General features: G+C 37.7%; 1 protein-coding gene across 1 annotated transcript in view; it reads left to right on the top strand.

Annotated features, from left to right (window-relative positions):
- The first annotated feature begins 2136 nt into the window (after nucleotides 1-2136).
- CLCA1 (chloride channel accessory 1) overlaps nucleotides 2137-16556 on the top strand; it is a 36889-nt gene continuing 22469 nt past the window's right edge. Inside the window, exons 1-5 of the mRNA XM_024767862.1 lie at nucleotides 2137-2298; nucleotides 6790-6930; nucleotides 7101-7248; nucleotides 9645-9750; nucleotides 13756-13933. Of these exons, the coding sequence (XP_024623630.1) occupies nucleotides 2137-2298; nucleotides 6790-6930; nucleotides 7101-7248; nucleotides 9645-9750; nucleotides 13756-13933 (735 nt within the window). The remainder of the gene's footprint in view (nucleotides 2299-6789; nucleotides 6931-7100; nucleotides 7249-9644; nucleotides 9751-13755; nucleotides 13934-16556) is intronic.

Raw genomic sequence — 16556 nt, 5'->3', positions numbered from 1 at the left:
TATACCAACAGGAAAAAAACCAAACAAACACAGATCAGTCAAAATGCTGGCTAAAAATGAGGGAAACTGGTGATGAAGGAAGGAGATAATACATATCTATAATGGCCTTGAGACCAGCTATAGCAGCAGGCACTGTGATTTATTTCAATAACTCTGTCGCTTTGGGTATTTTAGGAGATTGCAATTGGCCAGCACTTCGAAGGAGATTCTATGAATGATTCTGTGAGAGGGCTTGTACCCTCTCTCAGGGAAAAAGTGAGACAGCTTGTGCCCCTGCCCCCAATTCCAGCCTTAACTTATAATATCGGAGCTAGATAGAATGAAAGGACGTGAGTGGATCTGAGCAGTTCAAGAAGTAAATTGTATTGGACTCATCTTATTGAAGCTCCTTAGGGTTGTTTGGCCCCACCTGTCCGCCTGACCCAATGGGCACTTACTCCTCCTCAGTCACTACCTACTCCTTGTAGGCCCAAGTGGTTCTACTGCCAGAGGTCAACAGGCACCACCTGGAATCTTTGGCTCTTTATACACCACAGGGCATAGGATTTTCTTTCCAAGCAGCTGCTGAATGGGCTGGGTGACACAGCCAGAAGGGTGATCACCTGCAGGAGATCACCTGTAGGAGATGAGAAGGGGCCAAACACTTTTCCTTCCTCCTATAGCCCATTAGGAGACATCCCAGAAAGCAGGGCAGGTGCACCTGCAGGGTGGCCTGCTGGGTCTGTTTACTATTCCAGAGCCAGCTTAGTAAGCACCTTTCATTGCTTCCCAGGCTTCCCTGAATCATTTCCCCTTTTTCTCACTCTCACTGTTCTGGGATTAAGCTTGCAAATCATTTTCACATAAGCTTGTCTTAGACTCTCTTTTCTAGGGAACCCAGGAGAGACACGTATAGTGGGGGGCGGGGTATGAGATATTTTAAAATGTAAAATATTTTATGACATATGTATAATAAATGCATACATTTATTCAATAAGAATTGAATAAATTATTTTTATATAAAAGTATATTTAGATTATCTGGACAACTATTTTATCATTGAGTACTTCCACTCTATTCCAATGCTTCACTTTTGATTGATTAAAGATTACATACTTAAGCAATAAGTACTAATTATTAGCAACAAGTACCAATTTAATTTTTATGAGTGAGTGTCAAAGACAGACAAGATGAAATTGATGCTTATCACTGTGTGAAGATCAAATGAAGTTATGAGATGAAGGGATATTTCAAGTAATTTGAATATAGGACCAATTTGAATTGGTAGACCAATTTGAGTTTTCAACTGAGATTTGGCAAACTTAAAAGAATCTATGCAGTAGCTGGCAGTCCACTATTCATGTTCTGAGAGACATTTAATTTCAGTAAAATAATTGAATGCTAATTTGAATTTTACTGGGCAGTAGAAGCTACGGAATAGTGAAATAGAGGTTTGATGAGGAAACTTGAGGGAGTTTCCCTTGCACAGTGAGATATAAATTTTATCTTTTCATTATAGAATATTCAATAATATCTAATGTGGCTTGCTAATGTTTTGGTGCAAGTAGATTGTCTAAGGGAGTAACGAGAGGTGCTGAGGTTACATAAAGATCGAAGACGATAAAAATAAAGACCACCATGAGGGATAACTGGATATACAGTTTATACTTAATGAATGCGTACTGAATACGCAGAACAGTCAGGCCTCCACTGGGCAGGCAGGGGTTAGAGGGTGGATTTGGGTGGGTCAGTGTCCCTGGCTGGACAAACATTTGTAAGAAGTAAACATCTTTCAATGGCAAAGCTGCTTGTCAGCTGTGAGTCCTGCCAGGGAACCAGATATGGCTCCCCACCCTTGAGGAAATGGCAAAGGTGAGGGCAAGGCTAATATTCCTTTCAAAATCAAATATTTAAAAGTACACAAAATTTGAGATGAAGTTATAGTTATCATAATGATAGCTATAGTTAGCATTCCTCATAGTGGTGACAAATCCAATAGTGAAACAATTTGGGGTTAAGGGGTTAAAGTCCTGTGGTAAACCACCTCTGATAACTTGGAAAAATGTGCGTTTACATATCCATATATATAGGGGTAAAGAAAGATGCCTCCATAATTAACATTTTCCAAAGAGAGAACCCAAAGGGAGGTGTACAGCAATGGGGTCATTTAAGAATTCGGTTTTCATCTTGGTCCTTCACCTTCTGGAAGGGGCCCTGAGTGATTCACTCATTCAGCTGAATAATAATGGCTATGAAGGCATTGTCATTGCAGTTGACCCTAATGTGCCAGAAGATGAAACACTCATTCAACAAATAAAGGTAAGTCGTAGATGGTAATTATCCATGCTTTTTTGAAAAATTAAGCAAAATATTGTGATAGAGGAAACGTGAGTTCTCTAACTCCAGCTGCGTGACACTGGCAAGTTTTTTTATACCTGTGTCTTCATTTCTTCAGCTATAAAATGGAAATAATAACACAACCATTATGATTCTTCTGAGAGATGAGATAATAAATGCAATGCACATAATTCAGAGCTTGATATATTGTTGGCACTTAATAAATGATTTCATTGAAAATTATTTAGTTCTGCAACCGAGGCAGAGCCAACTACATTTGGCAGATATTGTGAGATGCGCAGAGGGTAACTCCTTTGCCTGATTTTACCACTGGCTCATATCAGAGTCTCCTTTTATCCTCCTAATTGTAACCTGCTTCTCTGCAATTCTAATATAGGAGTCCAAGATGCAAATCTCTAACTTAAGAACAAGCCCGACCCTTACAGTATGAGGAAACCCTGCATTTTCCCAGCCCCAATGCAAAGTGTCCTCTTGGGGCTGCTGAGCAGCCTCACTCCACTTGTTGCTTTTTCTGTAGGGGAAGGAAAAATTAGGGAAGAGGACTCTTCCTGTCCAGGCAGAGGCATCTAACTGTTGTAAGATAGAGAGATTAGAGAGGTTTTGTACAACAGCAAACAGCAAAGAATATGAGGGAAATGTCTTATAAAAGACCACCCTGGAAAGTGGCTGTAGCACACACAGAGGTGGTACTGCATAATGAACAGAAGTACTGGTCTATAAAATGGGGATAATAATAAAGTATCTTTCTCACAGGGCTTTGTGAGGATTAACAATGCATGCATAAAAGGGAAGCTAGGTGAAAGGTATATGGGAACTCTGTACATTTTTTGCATGTTATCTGTTAAGTCTAAAATTATCTCAAAAACTTAGAAAAACTTTAAAAAAAAAACAACTTAGAAAAACTTTAAAAATGCATGCAGAGTGCCTGGTACACAGTAAGAGCAAATCATCAGTCCCCAGGTCTACTTTTAATCCTAGATAGAAAGAGCTCATCATTCCTCACCAAGCCAAAGTGACTGAGACTTGTTTCTGGGCAAAGTTCCTGAGTGTGAGCTCAGAAGTTAATAGGGCAAGGGCCCCAAGGGTCTCCACGAAAGGTTCCTTGTTCTGAACAGGAGCAAACTCAGAAAGATGGAGTTTGGGGAGAGAACCATCTCTACCACAAAGAGGAGTTTGGGGCTGGAGAAGTACAGCAGTCGAGGGGGAGAGGAAGTTCACCTGCTTAAACCAGAAGACCATCAGATATTACTGCCATCAGTGAAAGGGAAATTCATGCCTTCTGAAATTTCTTAACAATCAGAAAACTTGGGTGAGTCTTTGATTGCTTCTAAACTTAGGAATGGCATCAGAAAAAAATGAAATAGCCACTTGGAGCAAGAGACCAGGAAAGTGTTGGAGGAAAATGTGACCAGTATGTTTCTGTCTCCGGCTGGACAGTCAGTGGTGCTCAGGGACATGCGGGAAGGAGCACATTAGCATCTCTAAGGACAGTGGTAATTTGTATTTGTATGGTGCTTTAGAGCAAAAGCAAAAGGACTTTCACCTCACTCTCTTTGGGGGGTTCCTCCTGAGAAATATACTTCTCCTTACAATTATTAAATTGGTTTTTTGTTATGAGCCCTAAGTGAGTTGGTATGAGAGAGGTTGGTTTCCACGTTTCTTTGTCACAGGAGCATTTTTAAGGGCAATAGTGTGCTCAGAGTCCCTAACTGAGTAGTTAATAAAAGTGAGTTCCTATTTGATGTTCCAGACCCGCAGTCGAGGGACCTCACTGTGGGTTTTGCCACTTTCCTGGTCATCCCTCAGTCTCTGCTTTCTGTGGAGACTCTCCCCCGGGTGTCCTTGTGTGAGCAGAAGCCTCTAAGTCAGCTCTTAAATATTGTACTTGCTTCAGCAGGGCAGTCCGAGCGTCTCTCCACCTGCAACACCGGTGGGTGGCGCTGCAGCAGTTCCATCCAGGGAAACTACACTCTCATCAGTATTGCAGAAGCAGTGGGAGCACAGGTCATAAGATGAGGGAGTGAGAATCAGGGAGAAGCACTCTCTCTCTCACACACACACACACACACACACACACACACACACACACACACACCACACAAGAAAGATAAACAACAGGAGCCGTTTGGGACCTCCTCAATGTATGGGAGCCCAGGCATCTTTGGTCTTGGTGCTCCTGGAGAGTCTGCCCCTCATTATAACCTCTTCATTCATTCATTTGTTCCTTAGTTCAACAAATATTTACAGAGCATTTACATTATGTCAGGTACCAGGAATCCAGTGGTGAACAATATACTATCCCTATCCTTAAGGAATTACCAGCCCATCCTATAAACTTCATCCTCAACATTCTTCAAACCTCAAAAGATTGTGTCTTTTTGGATATGAGGTCACTTTCTCAAAATATGGAACAGATGCCAAAGCAAAGATCCATTATTAATGTTTCTGTTAAAACAGAAGACATTTCATGCTGCTTAGTCGTCTTCCTAGGAGACACTGAAAATGTACATTTCACAAGTCAAATTGTAATATAATACTCTAACATAGGAAGTTTTATACCTACTTTCCAGCTTTCTGGTGATATTGGCTCAGTATTTTTATTTTAAAAAATTATAAAACGTTAAATTCTCCTAGCAATTGTTTAAAATCTGGCTTTTTTTGGAAGGAGATGCAAATCATTTGGAGAGCTTTTATAAAACTAGCAAGGCAACCATTATTATCACCATGTGAAAGGTTGGAAACTGAAGCTCAGGGAGACAAAATAAATTCCGCAAGTTTAACCCATTAGCAAGGAACAGAGCAGGATTCACCCCTGCATCAGCACCCAAGTACTATTTCCCCATACAGTGATGAACTGTTTCTGCTCCTAAGGCCAACCTCCTAGACATCGGAGCCTAGTCACTCTGGTCTATTCCAGCAAGGACTTTCCTCCAGCAATGATCCCTTTTTTCTCTTGCATTATCAGGTTTTTTTTTTTTTCCATTAGCATATACATATAATAGTTCCCATTAAAAAAGCAAACAAACTCCCTTGCCCTGCAGTCTTCCTTCATCTACTGCTTCATTTCTCAATTCCCTTTTAATTTGTAGGAAAACTTCTTGACCCGCTGTCTGTTTTCACTGCCTCTGCTTCCTCACCTCCCACCCTCTTGAATTCACTCATACGGAGCTGTTGTCGCCATTGCACAAAATGGTTTACTCAGGTTGCCAAATTCATTGCTCAGTTCTGAGTCCTCATCTTCCTTGATTGCTCAGCAGCATTGAACTCGGATGATCACTCTCTCCTTCCTGAAACACTCTCACCCTATGCCTTCTGATTTCCTTCCCGTGCACCAGCTGCTGCTTCTCAGTTTCCTTTGCTGGCTCTTCCTCTTCCCACTTCTGAATACTGGGGCTCCTGGAGCTCAGTCTTCAGTCCTCTTCTTCCCTCTGTCTACACTCACTTTTGTGTTTCTCAATGATTTTCAGCCCTAATAGACTCAATTTCCCTTTCTGTAATAAATATCTTGTAATACCCTTTCTATCAATACTATCTTGTCATGATGCATCTCAGGGAATCTGCAGAGGCATTTATAATTTAATGCTACAGCTCTTTTGTTTTAGAGAAATAAGTTTAGGCATAATTTGAAAAGAGATTATATACTTATGCCACTTCCTTACATCTAACACTTAGTGCTATACTAAAAAGAAATACTATCATAACATTTAGTTAGCCCCCAAATTATTACAGGAGTCAGCAGGTGTTGAAGTTGTATTCATTTTAATTTGAGTTTCTCTCCACTACTACTTGGTGTGAGATATTGAGACTATAATACTCTCTAGTTCTCAGTTTCTCCCTTAAAGGTTCACTGATCCTCAAAGGATCATATAAAGTGAAACTAAGAGCTAATATTTGATAAGCACTTGTGCTAAGTAGACACGGTTCCAAATGCTTTCTTGACTTCATTTGATCCTCACAATAACCTTATGAGCTGGTCACTGTAATATTTTCCATTTTATAAATGGGGAAACTGAGGCTCAGGAGGGCTGAAGGAAATTTCTTTTCTTTCTTTTTTTTTTTTTTGGCCACGCCACGAGGCTTGTGGGATTCTAGTTCCCCAACCAGGGATTGAACCCAGGCCCCAGCCGTGAAAGCGCCGAGTCCTAACCACTGGACTGCCAGGGAACTCCCTCAAGGAAATTTCTGATGTCCCACCATAAGTGGTGCAGCTGGGATTAGTGTCTGCTTCTGGAGTCTTCACTGTCAACCATTACACTGTGACACAGAGCATGTGGTAAAAAATCTCAAAAAAGGCTAGCTATTATTATTAACAAAACAATCTCCTCTTCCAAGCTTGATAAATAGCTAGTTTTCGGAAATGTGAGATACAGATGTAAATTTGAATAATTGGTAGTTTCATCTTTTTTTCTGTCATTAAATGCTCTTGTTTATGTTCCCCTCTCCCCCGACCAGGATATGGTGACAGAGGCATCTCCATATCTGTTTGAAGCTACAGAAAAAAGATTCTATTTCAAAAATGTTGCCATTTTGATTCCTCAAAATTGGAGCACAAAACCTGAATATGTGAAACCCAAACTTGAGACCTACAAAAATGTGAGAATATCAAGTTCTTTTTTTAAATTTGGTTTCCTTTTGTGACTCAGGTTTTTTTCATCAAAATATTCTAGAATCAAATAAAATTGTTTCAGAATATGATGGTGTGAAGTAAGGTCAATTCATCTGCTGAAATTTTGTAATGACGAAAACTTTTTCTTAAATTTCAGGCTGATGTTCTGGTTGCTGAACCTAATCCAACAGGTAATGATGAACCCTATACTGAGCATATGGGACGCTGTGGAGAAAAGGGTAATAAAATTTATCTGACTCCTGGGTTCCTAGCAGGAAAAATGTTGCTTCAATACGGATCACAAGGTATGGGTAGAGATGAAATATTCTGTTATATTTCTCATAACTTAATAATTTTACGTTGCAAATGGATCAACAATAGCATTATCTTTCTGAGTAAGAACATAAAATAGACTATTATAGTATGTTTCTTTCATGTAAAACAGATTCCAAATAGTGCATTTCTCAGTTAGAAATTTATTTTCTTCATATTCTGCATATATATGTGTGTAAATATAATATTTAAAATTTTCAGATTAGTATCAGATAATAACTCTAAAATAGTTTAATATGTAATGTTGGGTTTCTATTACTCTGTGGTGAGACATCTGAACAAATTAAACCTCCTGCCTGCAATTCAGGTAGTGGCTACCAGATGGCAGACATGCATCATGTTTTCAGACTTCAATGTGCGTTCATACTATAAACGGATTGTTAAAACGATTCTGATTCAGTAGGTGTGGGGTAGGACCCAAGAATCTGCATTTTAACAAGCTCCCAGGTGATGCTGATACTGCCTGACCTTGGACCTCACTTGGAGTATCAGACAGAATATCCTTGCTGTTCAGCTCTCAAAAATGTGTGACTAAAGAAAAAACCAAATTTTCCTTCACAAAATATCATTTAGCATTCCCATATGAACCAAATAGAGCAATCTTTGGAGAAAAGATTAAAAGAAACCAGCAATGGAGTATATATAATATGTACTTTCCAAGTATAATCAAGTGTGATTAGTATTAACTAATTAGGTTAACTAATAACTTGTACTAGGTTTCTTTACCATTTTGAAAAGATGAGAACAAATTTGATTTTCTTCATTTAAATAGGCAAGGCAGAGAAAACAAACAAGCAAACAAAATAGCACTTGGTGCTTGCATGCCCCACCCCCAAATACGCTAGAGCACTTTTACAGACCTTCTCAGAAAGAAGTGTCCAACAAACACACCTCTTTGTTGTTCTTTTACAACATCTCCATAACACGAACAGAAAATTGCCAATGTATAGCTCAATAAATATGTGTTGAACTGATTTACTTAGCTGCTCCAACCCACTCCTGGGCCCACTCCAGCCATCAAGGTCACCATATACAATGTCATTCCTTTATACTCTCTCCTTTCTGTACTGTGACTCCACGCCTGCTACTTCACAATCTTCCCTTGCCTTTAAGAGGCCATCAGTTGTTCCCTAGCACTGAGAACAATCTAAAATCCTTAATGTGAGATACTAGGGTTACTTAACATGCACCTCCTCACTTAACCTTCCAAATTCAGCCTACCTGGGAATTTACATTCCAGAAAAACTGAGCTGTACATAAGTCACTAACATTCATCCAAATTTAACAAATACTAAGTATCTATTAAGTTCTAGACAGTATGTGCCCAGACATGTCAGTGAAGAAGTCATGGTACCTGTTCTCATGGAGACAAGAGTCTGTAGTGAGAGACTGGCAAGTAAGAAGCAATGACAATATAACACGATAAACGCCATAATGGAATATAATGAAAGTGATAAGGAGGGGTACCTGGACCAGTTTGAGGATGTCAGAGAAGGCTTCTAGGTGGATACAAGCCTAATTTTGAAAGAAGAGTAGGAGTTATTCAGTCAGAGATAGAGAGAGAGTATTATTCCAAACCAAGGAAGAATATATAAAAACAACCAGAGCTGAGCAAGAGCGTGATGTGGCTCTAGAAAGTAAAAGGAGTTCAAGAATCCATTGTCATTATGGAGTTTTGGAAGTGGGTGGAGAAGAGCAAGACATATGGCTGCAGAGAGGAATAGGGCCGGAATCATCAGGGACCTTGTACGCATATTGAGAAGTTGGACTTAACCCTGAGCACCATAGTGGAGTCACTGAAGACTGGAGACATGGAGGCCAGTTGAGTGAGTGTTGCAGTAGTTCAGAAGTAACTGGCAATGAGACTGGAAAGATGAGAATAGGTCAAAGAAGAAAAAGGCAGATGTGGAGTAGGCAGGGCTTGAGGTTTGTCCACATATGAGTCATTAGGGAGAAGGACCTATTGGGGGTGCTGCCCTGGCTGCCCTATAGGTCAGCCTGTGCTGACTGACCTCCATCATTACACTTGCACCCCTAAGGATTATAGTTATCTAAAATGATGTGTGTCATCTGCTAGACCATGAGCTATGTGAGGACAGGGCAATTGTTTTATCATTGTATGAATAGCTGCCTTGCACTTACTAGGTGCCTAATTGACACTTGATAATCCAAAATAAACAGTCATATTTTATAGAAATGTGCAATTGTCGTATCAGATTGTTCCTTCTAAGGAAATCGAACCTTTGATCAAAAAAAAAAAAAAACATAGCAAAGCATAATAGCATTCAGAAGAATTACTTTCTCTTAGTTTAAGAGGGTAATTTTACCATTCTTATTGTAATCAGGTGTTTAAAATACTTTTTCACAGGAAGGGTATTTGTCCATGAATGGGCTCATCTACGATGGGGAGTATTTAATGAGTACAATAATGACCAGAAATTCTACTTATCCAATAAAAGAAAAAAACCAGTAATGTATGTATATTTTGATTAACTTTTCACAAACTATTTTAAATTGCAAACAATTTTGTCTTGAATTGATTACTTTTAAAATGTCAGTCTTTTGTCTTATTTTCTATCTCTCACTCTTAGTGCCGTCTTTTTCAGATTCCCATAAAACTACTACTTTTGTTCACTTTACAAGTGTCTTAATTAGTTGAATTCTCTACTCTGCAGCTACAAATCATTTGCCTCTTTGTGTGTGTGTGTACAACTAGAAGAAATCCACAGGTGCTACGTTCAGTATCTCCATCTTCCTGTATCATAATCAGTGACATAAACAAAGCTTCAGTGCCTTGAGGGTAGAATACTATCTGTGTGAACCATGTCAGTTTGAGTGGGCCTGTGAGAGACTGTGGAATTTAGCTGGAAGACAGTCCAAATATTAAAACAAAACAGAAAACTTCTCCCAATTTGAATAAAACCTTGTATGGTGTCAATAGGAAGCAAACTGAACACTTAGAAAGTACCTCTGCTGCTGTGATTTTACAGGTGAGTTCTTGCAATCAAAAGTTTCAGGGAACAAACTGCTTTAGTACAAATGTAAAAGGGAACTTCCCAATTTATTTTAGAGAGCTAGCATAATTCAGATACTAAAACCTGACAGATGGCATGAAAAAGAATTCTGTAGATACAGCTTTCTAAAAAGGTTTTAAATAAAAGGATAGTACGTTACACCTGGCATAATTAAGGGAATAACAAACACACTAAGGTCAAGAAGGATGTCTTCCAGAAGTCTGAAAATGCTATGATATTAGGTAAGTAATTAATATAGTATATCAAGTAAAAGAAGAAAATTAAATGATTATTCCAACAGATTCTGAAAAGGAATTTGATAAGCTTGCACATTTATGCCTCAGTTAAAAACAACCACCTCTTTTTAAAGACTAGAGCTGGCACAACACGCCTCTTCACTCTTGCTTCCAGTTCGACTCCCCTGATGGCTGTTTAAGGAGACGCACTCAGCTTTGGTTTGGTTACTGTCTTTATTCAGCAGTTTCCAAGGGAAGCTGCACTGGGCTCAGAGCTCAGCCTTGGCTTCCCCTTTCTCCCACAGGAGCATTACTGCTCTCCATTTTCCTCTTTCTTTATTACATTCAAACTCTGTCAGCTTGGTCCACTACCATGACATTTTCCCTCACTCTTATGTCACTTTAGGTATAAAAAGACACTAAGTGCCTCCCAGAGCCGTACACAGTCTATCTGATTGGCTTGTTCCCTCCGCACCTCAGAGACCACTCCCCAGGGCCACTCCCCTGACGTGATCATATGTTGGATGGACCTCTCAAATCTCAGCCCACGGATGCCATTCAGCCCTGACATCTGCCTTTCCCACTTCTTGCTAAGCTTCCAGACAGACACTGTATATCCCCTTGAGAGAAAAGCTGACTAGTACCTATTCCTTCCTAGGGATATTCCAGAAATATCCACATATACAGCATGTTCATCCTTGCACAGATAACATTTGCAAAACTGACATGATTACCATGTCCTCTTAACAATAAATCTTATTATAACATACAAATAGCATTTATTGCTTATCTACCAATTTTTTAAATTACTTTTAAGGCCTGGAAACCATTACAAAAATGACAGTACTGCCTACAATAGAAGGCTTCCTTAATATGATGCAGAACATCAATTGAAAGCCAACTGCCTACCTCATATTTAATAGGGAATCACTAGACATTCTCAGGAATGAGATAGGAGTGGGCACTGTTAGCAGTTATCTAATCTTGTTTAGAAAGTTGTAGCCAATGCAATAACATGTTGGGGGGGTTAAAAGGGGGGGGCTACTAGAAAGGGAGAGAGAAAATTGCTTCTAGGCAGATGATATGTGGTCTACTTAGAAAGCCTCAGGGAAAAAATAGAAATTAAAATTGATAAGGGAAGTCAATAAGGTAACCAGAGATATTTGAAGAAAACTAAGAAATGTGAAAGTTATATTTGAAGAAAACCATAGCATACAATCCTTCTAAAGAATTTAAAAGAAAATCAAGATTAATTGAGAGATTTTCAATTCATGGAATACGTAAATCCAACCCCAATTAATATACAGGTTTTATAAAACTCTAATCAAAAGTACTTCTATTTTTACCTCATTTTAAAGTCCCAGAGTTTATTCAGTAGATAGTACCTGAGAACATTTTCGAAAAAGAATAGGTATAAAGGAAATTTTTCTCATTGAATTTTAAATATACAATAAAGCTAAGTTAATTAAAACAATGTGAACTGACAGACACTTACACAATAATTTACTATTTAATACGGCTAGAATTATAAATCTACAAGGAAAGACAATATTTCTTAAGATGTCAGGACAATTTTTAACTACGTGGGGGGAAAAAATTAACAGACTCTCTTTCAATTGGATAGACTCATTAAATATAAAAAATAAAACCATAATGAAAACTAGAAGAACATTAATACATATCAAACTTCTCTATGGTGAAGGTCTTTCTATACATTCAAGAATTGGAAAAAGACATAACTAAAAGAATAATAAATTTGGCTACATATAAATTAAAAATTTTGTTGCATATAAGTCAAACATAAACTAAATTAAAAAATAAGAAACAGAAAAATATATTTGCAAAAATTTTAAAAAACAGGCTTTTAAAAACTTAGTATTATAACACATAAAGAACTTTTAAAAATCAGTAGGAAAACATTAACACCCTAATAGAAAAATAGACAGGAGAAGACAGGAGAAGAATAATTTACAAAGGAAGAAATAAAAATGGCCAGTAAAAATGTAAAACTGTTCAGACTTACTAGTAATCAAAGAGGCGCAAATTTGACAAAGATGAGAATCGTTTATTGCCTAGTAAGTGACTGTCAGTGGGATGAGTGCTCCCATAGATGGTTATTAGGGGAATAAACCAGCATAACTTTTCTGGAAAGCAATTTGGTGACACATATCAAATCTCTAAAAGTTTTTTCTATTTCTTGCTCCAGTAATTTCATGTTTAACAATCCATTTTAAAGGAAATGATAGAATGAGCTCTATCAACAGGCTTTAAAATGTTCAAACTTCTGGGTCTGAGCATTTATTCTGGGAGTCAGTCATGCAGCAAACTTGGAAACAGAGTCAAAATTTTATGTGACATGTTATTTATTCATGGAAGTTTTACTTTTAGCACTGAAAAATTTTTTGGGGGGGAACAAAATGAAGTAAATTAGGCTAAATTCATGTTGTAGTATCAAAATATGAAATTATTAAAATCACATTTTGAAAGAATAATGTGAATTATAACAACACAATTTAAATGTACTAAAATACTAAGTTTTTTAAGATCAAGAAGCAAAGCTATACGTAGAATGTTATGCTTATACATAGAGAAGGAAATGCTTCAATATGCTAGCGGTAGTTTATCTCTGACAGTGGGACATGATTTTTTTTCTTCTTTATACTTTTTTGCTACTTTCCAAATTTCCTATAGTGTTCATATATTATTTATATACTCATAAAATAAGATGTGGGTGAAAAGTACTCCATTTATAATAGTGACAAAAGTCATAAGTGTGTAAAGAAAAATCTAATATACCTATGAACACACAAGAACTATGCAAAAACTGTATGACGTAAACTAGTTAGATAAAAACAAACAAACAAAAAATGTCAGCAAAATTTTTATAGTAAACAAAAGAGGGCTCCTGATTTTCCAGGGACAAGGGGACTAGATTAGGAAGTGCCTTTGGTCTTTATTAATTGTTAACAGTAGCTGTAAGCCAGCCTTAGCTTTTCTGCTGCATAGAAACACATTCTGATATCATTTTGGGAGCCCCTCAGATACCTTCTGGCAAACAGAAATTACTCTAATGAGAATTTAATAATTTTGTTATTTAAGGGGATGTATTTATTTCTTGAATTATGAAAGGAAATCGTAGGCAAAGCCATCTGTAGAACCTGACCACAGAGTCCAACACTTCTAAATTATATCACCTACACCTAAACATCTAACCTTAATATATTTTCAGATGTCCGTCAACTATTACTGGTAAAAATGTACTACAGAAGTGTCAAGGAGGAAGCTGTGTCACCCAATCATGCAAATCCGACAGAGTAACAGGACTGTACGAAAAAGGATGTGAGTTCATACCTAATGAAGTTCAGACTGAGAAGGCTTCCATAATGTATTCACAAAGTATACCTTCTGTAAGTGCCTTGTTCCTTTTGTTTTTCTTTTTTTCTTGACACTTATGAATTTAGTGAGGTTTTTATCCCAGTTGCTGCAAGAAAAGGTCAAATGTTAGGAAGTCATCAGTGAGCAGCTGATCTCTGTGGGACAAGCAGGGAGAACAAAATCAGGGATAAAGTCCTATTTTCCTCAGACCCCTTCCTTAGGTCCATTTTTTGCTCCTCCATCATCTCCCTCCCACTAGCTTTTAGTTTAAGGGCTTAGAACTACTTCAAATATCCTTAAAGGCAGACAAGCACAAGAATTAGTTAAACAAGAAATTTATCCAGGGAGAACAGGCACTTCTTTTTATTAGTAATAAGAACATGATCAGTAGCCTTTAATTTAACTTTCAGAGATCTCTTTTCGGCCTGCATATTTGCTTTTGGTTGTTAACTAAAATTTTCTATCTTTATAAGAGTGTTGGTGCCTTTAAGGAATTTGTACATAGTTTTAATAGCTTTAAGTAGTTTTAAAATACAGATCTTCCTCCAGCCCATTGTAAGTTGAAAATATTTCAAGTTGAAAATTCATTTACTATACCTCACCTACGGAACATCATAGCTTAGCCTAGCCTGCCTTACACGTGCTCAGAACACTTACATTAGTTTTTAGCTGGGCAAAATCATCTAACACAGAGTCTATTGTATAATAAAGTGTTGAATATGTCATGTAATTTATTAAATACTGTACAGAAGTGAAAAAGAGAATGGTTGTGAGTATATTGGTTATTTACCCTCATGATCCTGTGGTTGACTAGAAGCTATGTTCGGCTCGTTGCCGATAGCCAGCATCACCAAAGAGTATCATACCGCATACCACTAGCCCAGGAAAAGATCAAAATTCAAAATTCGAGGTATGGTTTCTATTGAATGTGTATTGCTTTTGCACCACAATAAAGTCAAAAAATCGTAAGTTGAACCATTGTAAGTTGGAGACTGCATTTCTCAATGATTTTTTAAATGAGCAACTGGTTATAAAATAAACTTGACAAATTACCTTTATTAATGTCAAACATATATATCAACAAATTTGCACAAACTAAGATAAATGCATCAGTTAAATTATTTTAGTGGGGAGCACCTCTTATCTTCCAGTCTCTTTCATAAAATTATGTTTTCCTTTCGGAGTAAGAGTGAAGTAACTTGCAAGAGTCTGTCTATAACAATATAGCATAAGTTTAAAAAATATGATACCTCATGGTTAACTAGGGCCATTCTTCAGTCTGGCTTTGCAGTCTATTTCCAGGATAATTCAGAAACTTCCAAGAGGGCGACCAGATTTATTTTTTAACATCTTTATTGGAGTATAATTGCTTTACAGTGGTGTGTTAGTTTCTGCTTTATAACAAAGTGAAAAGTGAGTCAACTATACATACACATATATCCCCATATCTCCGCCCTCTTACATCTCCCTCCCACCCTCCCTATCCCACCCCTCTAGGTGGTCACAAAGCACCAAGCTGATCTCGCTATGCTATGCGGCTGCTTCCCATAGCTATCTATTTTAGATTTGGTAGTATATATATGTCCATGCCACTCTCCCACTTCATCCCAACTTACCCTTTCCCCTCCCCGTGTCCTCAAGTCCATTCTCTACACATGCATCTTTATTCCTGCCCTGCCCCTAGGTTCTTCAGAACCATTTTTTTTTCCTTTAGATTCCATATATATGTGTTAGCATACAGTATTTGGTTTTCTCTTTCTGACTTCCTTCACTCTGTATGATAGACTTTAGGTCCATCCACCTCACTACTCAATTTCGGTTCTTTTTATGACTGAGTAATATTCCATTGTATATATGTGCCACATGTTCTTTATCCATTCATCTGTCGATGGACACTTAGGTTGCTTCCATGTCCTGGCTATTGTAAATAGAGCTTCAGTGAACATTGTGGTACATGACTCTTTTTGAATTACAGTTTTCTCAGGGTATATGCCCAGTAGTGGGATTGCTGGGTCATATGGTAGTTCATTTTTTAGATTTTTAAGGAACCTCCATACTGTTCTTCATAGTGGCTGTATCAATTTACATTCCCACCAACAGTGCAAGAGGGTTCCCTTTTCTCCACACCCTCTCCAGCATTTATTATTTGTAGACTTTTTGATGATGGCCATTCTGACTGGTGTGAGATGATAACCTCATTGTAGTTTTGATTTGCATTTCTCTAATAATTAGTGATGTTGAGCGTTCTTTCATGTGTTTGTTGGAAATCTGTATATCTTCTTTGGAGAAATGTTTATTTAGGTCTTCTGCCCAGTTTTGGATTGGATTGTTTCGTTATTTGATTTTGAGTTGCATGAGCTGCTTGTAAATTTTGGAGATTAATCCTTTGTCAGTTGCTTCATTTGCAAATATTTTCTCCCATTCTGAGGGTTGTCTTTTCATCTTGTTTATGGTTTCCTTTGCTGTGCAAAAGCTTTGAAATTTCATTAGGTCCCATTTGTTTATTTTTGTTTTTATTTCCATTACTCTAGGAGGTGGGTCAAAAAGGATCTTGCTGTGATTTATGTCAGAGAGTGTTCTGCCTATGTTTTCTCTAAGAGTTTGATAGTGTCTGGCCTTACATTTAGGTCTTTAATACATTTTGAGTTTATTTTT

This window comes from Neophocaena asiaeorientalis, unplaced genomic scaffold, assembly GCF_003031525.2.
Source record: "Neophocaena asiaeorientalis asiaeorientalis breed wild unplaced genomic scaffold, Neophocaena_asiaeorientalis_V1.1 scaffold546, whole genome shotgun sequence".
NCBI classification, from domain to species: Eukaryota; Metazoa; Chordata; class Mammalia; order Artiodactyla; family Phocoenidae; genus Neophocaena; species Neophocaena asiaeorientalis.
This window is presented reverse-complemented; position numbering and strand designations above follow the sequence as displayed.